The sequence below is a fragment of the Ambystoma mexicanum genome, chromosome 7q (genome assembly GCF_040938575.1).
Source record: "Ambystoma mexicanum isolate Mex_15411 chromosome 7q, UKY_AmexF1_1, whole genome shotgun sequence".
NCBI classification, from domain to species: Eukaryota; Metazoa; Chordata; class Amphibia; order Caudata; family Ambystomatidae; genus Ambystoma; species Ambystoma mexicanum.
Genome location: NC_090941.1, coordinates 681,651,388 through 681,666,590, shown reverse-complemented (window position 1 = coordinate 681,666,590; position 15,203 = coordinate 681,651,388). Strand labels below are relative to the sequence as shown.

At 43.4% G+C, this 15,203-nt stretch overlaps 1 protein-coding gene across 1 annotated transcript; it reads right to left on the bottom strand.

The window, feature by feature from the left end:
* Positions 1–7,348: 7,348 nt before the first annotated feature.
* On the bottom strand, positions 7,349–13,238 carry AMER2 (APC membrane recruitment protein 2). Its single transcript, XM_069639039.1, has one exon. It carries the CDS (start codon positions 13,099–13,101, stop codon positions 11,254–11,256), a length of 1,848 nt encoding a protein of 615 aa, XP_069495140.1. The 5' UTR covers positions 13,102–13,238; the 3' UTR covers positions 7,349–11,253.
* Positions 13,239–15,203: the final 1,965 nt, after the last annotated feature.

Below are 15,203 nucleotides of genomic sequence, written 5' to 3'. Positions count from 1 at the left end.
GTCTACTTCTATATGAGAGGATTTTTGATATTTCTGTTTTTAAAAGACTACAGTATGGGAAAAGATAAGTGTATATTGGCTGCTACGTTTCCTATGCTAATATGAGGAGAATCCCTGCAGTCTTTTGAAAGAATCTTCTTGCTACCGTATCCTTTTCATAAGTAACAGAGTTTTAATTAAAGTTGTGTTGAAAGAGTTAATTTTGCCTACGTGTACTCTTATTCCCACGGTAAAGTGTGACAACATCATATCAATAAAACTGAGATAAAAAGGACATTGTGTATTGTTTAAATTCTCTGACAATCCGGAAAAGGTTTGGTGCTGTGATCTTTTCAACAATTCTAATACAAAAAAACAAAAGAATACCTCTGACCCCAGTGGCCTACCGAATAACTAAAGTCATAAATATCTTTCCCTTTCAATGTTTTCACCACATAAAATCAATGGGAGTCCTATATTATATAAAAGCCAAATAAACTCTATATTTAGTCATTAAAACAAAAGCGGAATAAGGCATTATTATTTTTTAAAAATGCATGTGAACCAACAGAGTCCAAGTCCATTGAAAAGAAATTGCAGTGATGACTGATTAGGCTAAAACAAACTGAACGATTAAACTGGTTGTTATATGTTGGTGCTGTTGCATGTTATTTTTTGTAAAAGGGAATATCAGCATTTATTGAAAGTTGGAGTTGTATATGAACAGTGTTCCTGTTGATTAAAACTAAAAAATATTCCAAGGTGCATGCCCTCAAAACACCTACTCACACAGTGTAAAAATATTCCAATTTATGTTTATTATTGGAGTTGCTATATGATTTTTTCAGTGAGGTCACCATGTATTTGTTTTGCATTTCATTTGATAGGCGATGCCCTGAAAAAGGACCTTTGTATGTCGGAAAAGCATTGGCCATTTGGCAAATGTCTGGATTATAAATAAACAATGTTTACTAACAGAAAATGTATGTAAAGAAACGCTGATGATTAGTATACATTCATACGCTATGAACAATTGACACAGTTATATTACTCTTTAATAGTGTGTAGCCCTTCCCGCTTTGGTCTTTTCGCTCGACAGAAATGCTACCAGGTCACTTTTTTTTACATTCTTCAAGGAAGTACAAGGGATTCCATTGGTTTTCTTGTAAACAAAAACATTTGGGAGACTGGGGTTTAAAATGATATGATATGGCATTTCTAACGCGCCCGTACAAAAGTGCTTCTAGGCACGACAAGACAAGGAGGGGGAAACAAAGGGAGGACAAATTAACGATCTTACTAGGCCTTGTGTCATTCAAATCGCGCAGGGGAAGTGCAGTTAACTCAGAAGTGCAGCCAGTGGGTGGCTCATATGTGCAGAGAGAAGGAACTGTAGGATTGTAGATACAGACCCTTAAGTGCTGGGGACCCCGGAGACAGTGCAAGAGCAACTGGACATGCAGGAGCCTGGACCCGAGTTCAGAGGGTGACCAGGTGATCAGTGCGCAGAACAGGCAGGTGCATCAGCAAGGGAGAGAAAGAGAGAAAGCAGAAGCTAAAAGGGAGGTCTTTAGTTGCTTCCGGAACCAGAGGTGGTTCTGCTCAAGTTTGAGAGAGGCAGAGAGGTTGTTGCAGAGGGAGGCCTCAGCCAAGGAGATACATCTGCCCCCAATTCTCTGCTTGGAGAAGCGTCTGACCCTCAGAGAGTTGGAGGTGAATAAGCGGAGAGCCCGCAAATTAAGATGTTTTGGAAGAGAAGGTTGGAGGTAGAGCGGTCCCAGACCCCAGAAAGCCTTGTGGGTGATGCAGAGGGTCTTGAAGTTGATCCTTGCAGCCACGGAGAGCCAGTGAAGAGATTTCTGAGCTGGAGTGATACGATCCCTCAGCTTGAGGCCAAGATCAAGTCTTGCAGTCCTGTTCTGGATAGGTTCAAGTTGTCCTGTTCTCCCAGGTATTTTCCTGACTACTTTTTAGCATCTTATCGGTTACCCACATCATCATGGGATGCCTAATATGAGAATCCCTTTCTTTAGCAGTCCTCCGTGCAAATCAGATTGCATTTATCAATAGACTGAAACCTTCTAAACCAGATCAAGACTTCATGACTCAACAACCAACGGTCTAGAAACAGACAATTCCACAACCATTGACTGAAACAACCACACTGACCTCCCCCCAAGTCCACCCACAACCAGTAGACACCTTAAAACAAGAATCTACACCGGAGGCCCAAAGCAGTACCAACTCGCTCTTGACCAAAACGACCTCACTAAAAATGGGACTCCTAAACACAAGATTGTTAAAAAACCATACTACTAATATCCATGACATGATTATTGACAAGACTCTGGATATATTGTGTCTCACTGAGACATGGATAAACAACCTCAGCGGCTCAGCCATTAGCTTAACTGTCCCGACTGGTTACTCCATTCTCTGTAAAGACAGAATCTGGAGTTGGGGGCCCGGGGGGGTGTTGCCATAATTGCCCGCACAGAATTGGGCGTGTTCTCTGCGCCAATATCTTGACCAGAGGGCGATATACTCCTGGTAAAATTCTGCCCCACCCCTAATAGTTATCAACATGGTCCTTCTATATAGGCCACCAAATCCTATGCCCAACTTTAACGAGGAACTTAATCAAATCTTGAGTACTCTGGAAGGCACGAACAGAGACACACTTCTAGTTGACAAATAGGTGGAAAGTAGACAAAAGTGATAAAGAGGCCATCCAACTTGAAAGGGATTTGAATAATGCAAGTCATTAACAATGACCCCACACATAGTAGAAAAATCACATTCTTGATTGGATATGTACCATCAACTTAATTGTTCAAGGACTCCTGACTCTACCTTGTAGATGGTCAGATGCCCACTCCTTAGAATGGACTTTACAGTTACCAGGTGAACATATAAAACCTCTTAACCCCCCCCAAACTAATCACCAGCAGGAATTATAAAAAATCTTAATTCTGCTACACTCTCTTCTAGCCTCAATCCAATCATAAAGGACTCTTCAGATGACGACTACGCAGAGGATCTCTGTAAAAGAAAATATCAAGAACATTTCCCTGCTCTAGTTGACTGTGTGGCCCCTATGAAAAACAGGCTTATATCGTGAAAATCCAACTAACCAGAAAGGGTTTAATGAAGAACTGAATAACCTAAAAAAGGAGAAACAGAGATTGGAATCCACCTGGATCAAAAGTCAATCCGAGTCAGCTAAAAACAAGCAGATAAAATCTACAAAAATAGGGTGATTGACAACAAAAGAAACTTCTACAATGAGGAAATTGAAAAAGCATCAAACAGGTCTAGAAAGCTGTTCAAGATCGTCAGATCCCTAGAGAAACCAGGTGTTCTTCAGCTACCATTTACACCTACTACAGAAGATACAATAACAGTTCAAGCAGCTTTTGACAACAAAATCACCAGATCCCGCACAAAAATTAAAGACATCATACAGGCTAATGACACAAATACTATAGGCCAGAAAGAGCATAATACTACCAGGCAGCTGCACCCCATTTTCAAATTGACAAGATTGGAAAATAATGACATTCTTCAATCCATCAAACCAACCAAATGCACAGAAAACACTATTCCATCCAAAATAATTCTTGATCACAAGGAAATGTTCTCACCTTTCCCGACTAGATTCGTCAATGCTTCTTTTGGGACAGAGAGCGCCTGTTAGTATTAAAACCGTTGAAATGACACCCATCCAAAAAAAGCCAGATCTAGACCCTAAAGATCTTAAGAACCTCAGACCAATCACAAGCTGCAAAATACTCCTCAAAATCTTGGACAATGCTGCATATAAGCAATATCACTCTTTTGTTGAAATGGAAAACATTATGCACACCAAACAATCAGGTTTCAGACCCAACTACAGCACGGAGAACGCTCTTTTAGATCTGCAGTTCCATGTGCTCCAGCTTATTGAGGAAGGTAAATTGGGTATGTTAACGCTGCTGGACTTATCCGCCGCTTTCGATTCGGTGAACAACAGCATTTTGAAGTACACCCCAGGTCAATAGGTTCAATGTTGTGAGCAAGCACTGGACTTGTTCCTCTCACTTCTCTCGGATAGGGAAGCCTGTATCCTCTGGGTGGGGTGGCACAGTCACCTAAATCATCAATCTGGTGTTGTGTTCCGGAGGGGGTAAGCTTATCACTGCTGTTCTTTAACCTTTACATCAGGTCATTATGCATATTACTACAGACCTGGGGGGTGTTTGCACAAACTACGCGGGAGACACACAGTTGGTGCTTGGAATAACAAGTGTCTACGAAAAAGATGCGGCTGCATTACACTACATTTATCAGCTCACCGAAACCTGGATGGCTAATAACTGGCTTTTTATAAACTGAGATACAATGGAGCTAATGATTTTTGGCTCACAAGCCGTTCTAACTAAATTGGACCCAAACTACTGCAAATTCCAAACTAATAACACCAGTATTCCCGTTTTGAATAACGTAAAAACGCTTGGAGTATACTTAGAGGTTCATTAGCATCCGATGCTCACGTCAACCAGATCATAAAAAGCTGCAATTACTCTCTCCATCTTCTGAGAAATATTCAACCTTATGTATCTCAGAATAACGTAGCAACTATCGCCAGAGCCAATATACTGTCCAAAATGGACTACTGTAACTCTCTGTTGGTTGGTGCTTCTAGCACCAATTTGGGTAAGTGTCAAGTGACACAAAACAATGCAAACATGTGTTATTTCCCTGAAAAAACTTCACTGGTTAGCCATTCAGGACAGAATTCTTTTCAAAACCATGGCACTGGCTCATAAAATGCATATATGGTACTGCGCCCGTAAAACAAACATCGGATTCCTCAATACCAGCCAGGCAGAGCATTACGTTCGTCTGGAAAAAGGCAGATCCTGTGCCCTAGATACAAACAGGAAAAAGGCCTTGGAAAAGAATCTCTTGCCCTCTATGCTGGCGGAAGACAGCTATTTGAAAAGCTTCCAGAAAGCACTAAAAACGCACCCGTTTAAAACGTTTTCTCATTACTGAGCGCAATGTACACTCAGATCCTGGCATCTAATTTTCTGTTCACTCTCGTCATTTTTGATGGTCTGTTCCTCTGTGTTTTTGTCATAGGGCACTGATGCCCGCAGGCTTTTTTGGAGCTTTAGAAATATATAAATAAAATAAATAAGTTGTAAAGATCGAAGCTAGAGGCAGAAAAATTTAGAAAGAGTCTGTTGCAATAGTCCAGCCTAGAGAGGACCAGAGCTCTGTAAACAGTGAGATTCAGTTTGAAAAGGAACAATAGCTCTGAGAATGTGCAGCTGATAGTTTGACTTCTTAGAGAAGTCAGAGATGTGAGGAGAGAAGGAGAGGGTGGAGTCGAAGAGGACAGCAAGGGTCTTAGCCTCACACAAAGGAGCAAGAAGAGGGCCCAGATTGGGCGGCCAGAGAGAGAGCGGCAAGGAGGGAGCAGTTGTCCCAATGAGGAAGATCTCAGTCTTACTGGCATTAAGGCAGAGATCATTGGTGACACACCATTCCTGAATTGCAGCCAGACAGTCTGGTATAAGAGAAGAAGCAGAGGTAGCTGAGGAGAGCCTGAAAGAGAGCCGAGTGTCATCCGCATAACATTGAAAATTGGAGCAGAAAGTAGCGATGCAGTGGGCAAGAGGCATCAGGAAGTGCTAAGAGCCAGGGAGAGCGGTTAGTCCCCTGGGGAACACCACAAGTAGAGAGGGATAGAAGAGAGTAAGACCCCCAATTGGACCTGAGAGTGTCAGTCGGTAAGAAAGAAGGTCAACCAGGCCACAGTCTGATCAGTAATACCAAGGATGTTGTGGAGATGATTGAGCAGGATGGCATGGTTGACCGTGTCAAAAGCATAGGATAGATCGAGGAGGATGAGGACAGAAGGGAGATTAGAGTCAGGACTTGAGAGCAAGTCTTCACAGGTGCTCAGGAGAAAAGTGCCCGTGCTTCTGGCAGCTCGACGCCAGACTGGTGGTCATGGAGGCAACCAAAAGATTCAGTCTGTAGATTAAGCTGGGGGATGGCGAGCTTTTCCAAGAGTTTGCCCTGGAAAGGAGTGATGAAGATCAGGCAATAGTTAGCCGGAGAGGAAGGATCGGCCGAGGGCTTACTTACAAGGGGGTGCACAAGAGTGCTTAAGGGAGAGAGGAAGGTTGCAGTGTCGATTTGGTCCTTGATTGTTCTGGATGAACAGGGGGAACCTGATTTGGTGAGACTTTCATAGACCAGACTTGTCTAGATCATCTGGGGTGAACAGGAGAAAGGAGGCGGAGAGACGGCCTCAGACTGGTCAGAAGTAGTAGAGGAAGTGAGGGTGGAAAGGATGTTCTGAGTTTTAGTAGTGAAATGAGAGGCCATGCCCGTGCAGCGGGCCAGGCGGGGGGAGGGGACAGGAGAGTTTGAGAATGCAGCAGGATTGGCCAGCTCCCTGCTTGCTAAATAGGATTAGTCGTTCTCTTTTACGCAGAGACATATTTTCACAGTATTTTGGTGCAATTATTTCAGATTTTAAAATACATAAGTTTGTCTGAAGTTACTAAAAAAAAAAAAGAAGAAAAAAATGCACTGGCCAAAGAGTCCCAGCTCTTCTGTCACTTTCTGGAACACTATTCTATTAAAGAAGTCTGCTCTGTATGCTAAGAAATGAGAGCACCGAGTCAGTAGGGAAGAGCAGATTTAAAGCAATCGCTTTTTTACAGAAGGTCTCAGATAAGGCAAGGAAATCTGGAAATAAAATGGCATGGAGCGTGGAAAACTAGCATTAACTGGGAAGCATCAAATAAAACAAGGCAGTGGCACACACCGACTCAGGGTACTGAATAAACTAGCTTGTGGGGTAAGGTAACAGGGAAATGATATGGAGGAGAAGAAAAGACTCCAATTTGGATATAAACAATTTAAAGAAAAACATTGGACAACAAAATTACAGACCATAAAACAAGGAAAGAAATGACAACCATAATACAAAATAAGGCGACAACACTTTCATCAATTCAGCATATTAGCATACTATCCCAGGGTGATGTTTTCAATAAATCAGCTTTCAGAAGGGAGTAGGGCAGATTTAATAATATTTCGAGGACCATTACGGTTAAGTAGCCATCAATCATCCAAAACCCATTTAATTCAATCCGGGTCTCACCAGAACTGTTAGTGAATCTTCTTATCACTACTTACGATTGAAATATACATTTCTACAGTAATGCTTCTAGAGGCAGGCCCAGCTATACTTGCCCCTGTACAATTTTATTAAATGTTCCGAATTAGTACCCAAATGAGCACCTCCTCCGATTCCCAGTTCAATTGTATACAAGCTGACATTTGGTTAGGAAGCAATATTTAAGAATATTTTCGATAACATTTTAATCACGCATGTATAGGCACAAACACATGCACACACTATACAGAAAAATATGGGCTGTACGTTGGTTAAAGATTTTCTGACACTTCATATTATATGGAAATTATAAATTAGAAATGAAGGTCACGAGGCTCTCTTCCAGAACATCCGCGTCTAGAAAAGTACATGGTTTGCATATCACATACAAAATGAGAACTATCACGCAAGAACAAGAATCATTATCAGACTAACTTCATTGGAATTCCAAATGCGTAGCAACAATACAATATACTATAAGTGTCCCTTCCCAAGCTTTACACTCTTAATGGAAAGAAAGGATCTATTGCTATTGTAGGCAGGATTTCTTTAGCACACTACTGCCAATTACAACCTTGTGGTTCTCACTTTAGAGGACCAAAACATACAAGGTAAAGAGATCATTCAAAATTAGGAGCGACAAGGGCCATATGTTATTTTGCCCTGCCTCAGCATTCCAATGTAAATCATTTTTTTCTTAGTAGAGTGAAATGTTCTAACAGCCCTTACGCCAGGTGCCATCAAAACACTTCTATATATGCCATCCACACCTACCGGCAACGAGCTTAGCAGGCAGGTAATGGCTATTACACCATCAGTCAACAGGCTTTACTGATATTTACGATTGGACTCACTTCTGCAAAAATTGAACACCACCATTCTTTTTTTTAATAAAGAAAAACCTGAAACTGTATTTGGATTTAATGATCCACGGATTGAACACATAAGATATAAAAAAGGTACTACGTTGTTCAAATCCGATTAATAATTTAGTAAGGATCTTTACTTGTTTAGTTTATGGGGCACGTCTTGATGAATAAGAGCATTTAAACCATTTGTCTTTTCTACGCAAGGCCTGCATGTGTGTGGTACAGTTACAAATGTGTCACCATATCATGACAATACATTGACAGACAGGTTGGATCTCCAATTGAAAACCATGTCTCTTATAGCAAACTTTATTCCTTCAGTGAGAAAGTCAGTGTTACACTGTAAAAAATTAAAATTGGATCAGACATTTTTTACATGTTGAGAAAATAATAAAAATAAAAAAGTTAAATATACAGTATTGCAATGAAAAGCGTGAAAACAAAAATCACTCACAACCCGGGCAATTTGTTACAAAAAATTTTTTTGAGACAAACAATGTTTTACATGTAGGCAAATGTCTCTGTCCAACCTACTGTTTTTAAAGACACGTGTTTAGCTAAACTAAACTAGTCTATGGTATCTGTGGACTTATCTATTACGAATTTACCATCAATAAAAGTTTACATTTCATAGCTAATAAATGGAGAGGATTCTGATAATACTCTTTCGAATAATTATGCAGTTTCTTTGTACATACATCTGCTTAAGCACTCTTTTCCCCATCTCTCCACATGAACGGTCCCCACTTCAGGTAACTGGAATTACGGGATTTCCATTTTAACATGAATAACCGAGACAAAAACAAAGCAAATATGCCCTTCCATTATGACCAAGGCTTTCAAAACAGGCATGGACGTCATTGGCACCAGTAAAGTCTTCTCCAACTGTTACTTTTTATTTTGTTAGATATATTGTGTTGTCAAGAACAATTTACAGTTACCTTAATGTCACATCCTGAACACAATCTATCCCTTGATTTACTCAAACACAGCCTATAGCTCCCCGCTCTTTAGAGCGGACTGAATGTGCCCACCTACCACCACGCTTTATTAAGAGACAGTGCACAATGAGTACGTGAAATACAAATAGGGTGGAAGCCTGAAGAGAACAAAACTTCAGTTCAGAAGGAAGCAAGAAATTATGGTAGGCAATGATAGCAAGACAATATAGCCCCACCAAAAAAAAAGTGTAGCTGTCTTTCAGCAAACTGCAACTACAGGTATGCCAGAGACGAAATAAAACCTGCATATAATGTGCACTACAAGAGAATATGTTCAGTCTGGCTTCCCCTAAATGAAATACCACTAATTCCATAATATTTTATACAGTAATGAGCCAAAATAGTACAATTCTATGTCCCTTCTGCAAAAAAAAAAAATATATATATATATAGGTCTACCAGTCCTTTCCATTTTTCAAATCTCCCATTTTAAATCTAGATATTAAATAAAGCTGCTCCCCCTTGTCTGTGGGGGGCAGCAGGGAGGTGCAATGGACAGTCTGCATCAACCTTCATCACAAACACTTATGATATTGTATAACTAAAAAACAGTGGAAAGGTTAAAAGCGGCCCGTGTAGTGTAGCATCTCATACATTTATATATATGTGATTAATATTAAAGTTATTTTAAAAATGGCAATCACCTATGTGAATGTTAAATCTGAAGTGAAGAAAGGAAAGATATTGGTCATTTCATTTTGTTTTTGCATTACTGGCTGTGTTTCAAGATCAGGTCTGAAATTGAAACAGGTGTATCCAGTCAATTGCAACGTGCGCGTCATTAGTAAGAACGTGGATCTAAAATACCACAATTTGACAGTACAAGGAAAAAAAGTAAAATGTGAAAACCAAGAAAGTGAAACGATAATTCCAAGCTTCTAATGTTTAGGTGCTCCTCAAAGGCTTACTCCAACAATTTAATTCACGATATACAGTGCAATCCCAATATAGAAATACACATCTCCTAAATGAACGTAGACAATTTGCTTGGGCTCCAGGTGGTGCAAATTTTACCACAACACAGTACCTGTCAGTAAAACATAAAACTTGGTTCTCTCCACTTAAATCACATTCACTTCCCATCCGAACATGCATATATCTCCAAACAGAACAGCGTTCTGCACTCTAAAGTCTAAGAAATTTAAGAAGAAAGTCAGCTGCCGAGGTTATCTCGCAAAGTGTTGTATCATTACACAATGAATAAGAATTGTTGATAAAAAAAATACCTAGCTTTCTGTATTTGGGGTGAGCCTGTTTCCATTTCCAAAAACTACATGTGGGAGGTGTCTAAACACTATTCGCTACAAAACAATGTGTACAAGAATTAGCATGGGGCTGTATCTGTCGTGTAACAGTGGGTGACTGTGATCATAGACTATTTACAGTTTGCAAAACAGCTTTGTGTAAGAACTCCTTTTAAAAGTGACCTGGGTTTGTGGATTGTGGCTTTACCCATACAAGGCTGATCTTCCTTATAAAATGTGTACATTTGTAAAAATCATTGTCTTCTTTTCCTACAAGTAACGTTGGAAGAAAGGTTTCTATAAAACGTAATGCATTAAACGAACCTATTAAACAATATATGTCTATTGAGATTGTTTTGCATAAATGCTTCAAAGTGCATTTGACTTTAGTTATGTTTCCCTGATCCGGATTAGGCAGTGTGGACAAATATTGAAGCTATACCAGCACATCTGAATCTTTGCCTGGGTGCGTTTCATCCCAACTATCCCCCATTCAAAAAAATCAGTTGAACGAATCCACCTCTTTGCAGTGTGGAACAAAAGGGACAGATAAGGGAATCAACCGCTCAGCGCCGTGGTGCAATCACTTCTGGCAGTTAGCTGTTTCTGGGCCACTGTGATTTAAGAGCATGTTAGATGTTCTGAGCGTGAACACATTCCATTACAAGGTTCAACCAACAAAAGGCAAGGCAAGTCTATGCAAGAACATCTTGTTGGAATGGTTCTCCAAACCCTAGACATGCCTTCGATGAACTCTTGTGGGCTTTGCATTTTGGTGCCCAGACAGAGATGTGAGCACTGGGAGTTCAGTGCTTTCTGAAGAAGTGCTAAATTGTTAATGGAGGGTTTTGAATATGAAAAGTACGACTCCCCTAATACACGTTATCCATTTAATTTGCCACTGTGTATACGTAGCAAACTTTTTCAGTAGTTGGTTCTAGTTCAGTGGTCTGGTTAGTTGTAAACTTAGACATTTTGGCCTATTTTCTACCTGTGTCATGGGGAGTTGTAGTCTTATATGTTGTGCCAGTTATGACCCTATTACTGACCCTCCGCACCAATACCTTGGACACTGGGATTTTTGTTCGTGGTATCTCGCTTTTATTGGGCTGCTGCTGGGCAGGCTGTGGACAGGGATCGGGGGCCTGGGTTGGCAGGGGGTGCACCGGAAGGTGCTTACGGCTGATGGGGATCTTGGAGTCCTTGGTAAGCCCACCTGTATTGACTTTGAGTGGACATGTGGCTGTTACCGGTGACAGGGGTTTAATGGGTGCCACAAGGATGGGGTCCACCTTTGGCAGTATCTGATCTTCACTTGGCTCTGGAAAGAGGTCATACAGGGCCTCCCCACTGCAGGTCCCCCTAGGCAGGCTCTCCTCGTGAAGGTGGCAAGTGTTGACAAGTTCTGGGGAGGGTGAATCCTCTACAGGGCTGGGGGAGGGCGCTGTTGAATCCCTGTCCTTAATGAGCTGGATCTTGCTGTCACTGCTACGCTCTACCTGCTCCTTCGGGGAGGGCAGCGCCTTCCAGAAGTCCTGCAGGTCTGGGTCATCCACGCCCTCTGGGCTGGCCATCTCTTCACCACCCCCCTGGTAAATAAGCAGGGTCGGTGGACGTATAGCTGGCTCTGGGGCTACAGGTTCAGGTTGCGGAGGGGGGTCCTCGACCTCCCCAGCCCGTTCCTCCTCGGGCTCCGCCGTGATGTCCCCGCAACCGGTCAAGGAGTCAAAGCTCTTTAGGGAAGCTGCGTCCGCAAACAGGAGGCCAGCAGGCAATTCTGCAGGGGCAGGCTCTGAAGCCGCCACACAAGTGCCACTTTGCAATGGGGGTGGTAGTGGATCCACTGTGGGCCCCAATTCCTCCTTGGTGAAACTGCTCTCATGTTCTGTGGGACCTCTTTCCATCTCATGCTCCAGGGGGCCAACGTGCTCCTCCCCATCCTCGAAGCCCGTCAGAAGCACTTCCACCGGGGCCTCCTCGTCCTCTGGGCCCAGGCAGAGTGAATCCTCCTCACCAGCTCGGCCCTCGGCCTCTTGTATGATGTCCTCTATGTGTAAGGAGGAGAGCGGGGACTCGTCTTCCTCGGGTTCCCGCGGTTCCTCCTCGGGGGCCGGCGGGGGCTCCTCAGGGATGCGCTCCATGCTGGCGGTCAGGGAGGCACTGAGCGGCTCGCCAGGGAGCGGCTCGGGGCCCCGCCGCCAGCGCTGCATGCCGCTCAACAGCCCCCGCAGGCCCCCACGCCTTTGTTTGCCATCCTTGCCTTGCAGCTGCTGAGGGGCCGGCTCGCCCCTTCCCCCGCTACCCTTCCGAAGAAGGGAAAAGAATCCGTGCGCCTTGGCGGGCGCGGCACTCGGGGCCGGAGCTTGCTTGGCGTCTAAGCTGGCGCCGAGCGGCGGCTCGGCCGGTGTGCTCTCCACCTTCCTGCTGCTGTCCAATCCCGCCTCAGCAGCCAGCCCGTCGTGTGTTTGACTGCGGGGCAGCCCTTTCCCCTTGGTCGCCTCGCCTTTGCTGCGAACACCAAAGATGCTGGGCATGGCGCTGCCAGACCTGCGCTTCACGAACAGCTTGAAGGCAGTGCGGTTCATCTTGCCGGGCGGAGGGTCTGGGGTCTCTGCGCCACAGTCCTGCAGGTCCATGGCGGGCGCCTCGCGCAGCGGCCGTTGATTGCCGCCTTGCGCTGGCGCGGCCGTTAGAGCGGCGCGCGGACTCCTCGCGCTGCCGCAGCTGCTGGTGCTGATGATGCTCCTCTGCTCAATGGTAGCGGCAGTGGCTCCAGCTCTTGCGCGTCTCCATGGGAACCGGTAGGAGAGCGAGCGCGCTTTCGTCATCCAAGAGTCCTGTCATCCATTCCGAGCTCACCCCGACCACAACCAGCAACACACGTACGCCCCCGGGGTGATATCACACAGCCCCCACCATCGAACGTATTATATAATGAGCAGCCGTACGCTGTCACCCATTCGTGGTGCACCTCCCATCCTGCACGAAGGGATGTCTCAAGCAGGCATCACACACGAGCCTCCTATTTCTAGTGATCAGGTGCCTCTGCTTCGCCCGCCCCTGTCTGGACTGGTTTTACAGTGCATGGCCTGCAGCACCCTGTGTGATGCTCAACACGGGAGGGGCTGCAGCAACCCCCAGGCATACTGGAGGAGGTGTCTGCTGACAATCTGGGTTGCAGGATACCCTCGGGTCACCTTCTTTTTCAGTGGACGCATTCTGGCAGTTGCTGGACCCAGGGACGTCATTTCACCAACATGCTAGGGGTAGCAGATTTGACATCTCATGACCTCTGATGACATCACATGAAGAAATGACATTTAACCCTTCCCCCAAGTGACATCACAGAAAGTGATGGCACACGACCTTTTACTCCTTGACGAAACGGCATTGTTCCTCAGTACACTAAGACAAATATGGCTACTTTCGATATCACTGTAATATGATATACAGTTCATACAAGAATGGTGAAGTATGCTGGACATGAGAGGTAAAAGTCTTAACCTTTCTTTATTTAAATTATATATCATTAGCCGGCGCCCCGCACTGCCGCCCTCCTCGTCCACTCGACATCCACTCCAACCGTCATTCAAACTCTCATCACGCTCTCCTAAACATTCTCTCTTACGCGCAGGCGGGGAGCCGCGGCACTTCCATAAAAACAAGTCATTAGAATACTACATCATCCCCCCCTTAATATGAAACAGGAGAAGAAGAAACTTATTTTACACACATAAAAACATTTGTGCACAATCACATAAAGTTACAATCAATATTGGAAATACAATGAATGAAATTACCGTTACATAAATTTGTTATACAGTTACAATTAGAATTGAAAACAAACTGAATAAGATTACCTTTGCATAAATTTGTTAAATTAACTATGCATGTCATAATCTCTGGGCCAGAACGGTAACCTTCTTTCTCTTGAACTACGGATAATCCTACTTTCAAACACCTCACCTCCTTGTTGTCGTTGTATGTTTGCTTCACTAATTCGTCTCACAAAGTCACCATTCACATTCTCAATTCTATTTAGAATATGGTCATCACCAAATAAATCACTCACTCGTCTCTCCAATTTGACTTGCATATTTCCTTCATTCTTACCTTTCCACATCCATTTACTAACCCTATCCAAATTCCATACTGATCCTCCCGCAACTCTAACCGCTCTCCTGAACACTTGTATCACCTTGACAGGACTGCTGTATTTAGAGTCACCCTTCTTAACATTTCGTCCAAACTTGATTCGCACGAAATCTCCTGGTAATATTCTCAACTTAGACTTTTCTGAAGACATGCCATACATTTCTTGATGTTTGTCAGACTTTTGTAATCCTATAGTTAAACCTTTCCTACGATTAACCCATCCAGGATTTAGTAAAGTATTGGGAGCTCTCTCCCTCATTAATTCAAAAGGAGAGACCTCCATTCCTCTTTTAACAGACATCCTAGTGCTCCATACCCTCTCCTTAAGAACTTCGTCTACCGGTATACTATTACTCAAAGCCAACTCCACTGCCTCTACAATTACACGTTTATATCTCTCCACTAACTCATTGGTTTGTGGGTGATATAACGACGAAAATCTCCATTCAATTCCTGATCTCTTAGCAAATTCTCTCATTTCTCTACTTCTGAACTGAACTCCGTTATCACTCATTATTATTTTGGGAAATCCTTCCCTTCTGCAGATCTGCATGATGAATTTTATTATCTCATCTGTATCAATTTTACTCACCGCCTTGACTTCCACCCACCCTGAGTAGTAATCAACCACTACTATCAGGAACTTCTTCTCCCCAACCAACCTCACATATGGTCCAATAATATCAATTCCTACCATCTCCCATGGTGCATCACCTTTGCCAATGCTAATTGGCTTAGACTTGACAATCCTGCAACTCTTGTCACTGTTCTGACA

Bases quoted from the DNA above. Each gene is read 5' to 3' on its own strand.
- AMER2 (XM_069639039.1), bottom strand. From the start codon at position 13,101: ATGACGAAAGCGCGCTCGCTCTCCTACCGGTTCCCATGGAGACGCGCA.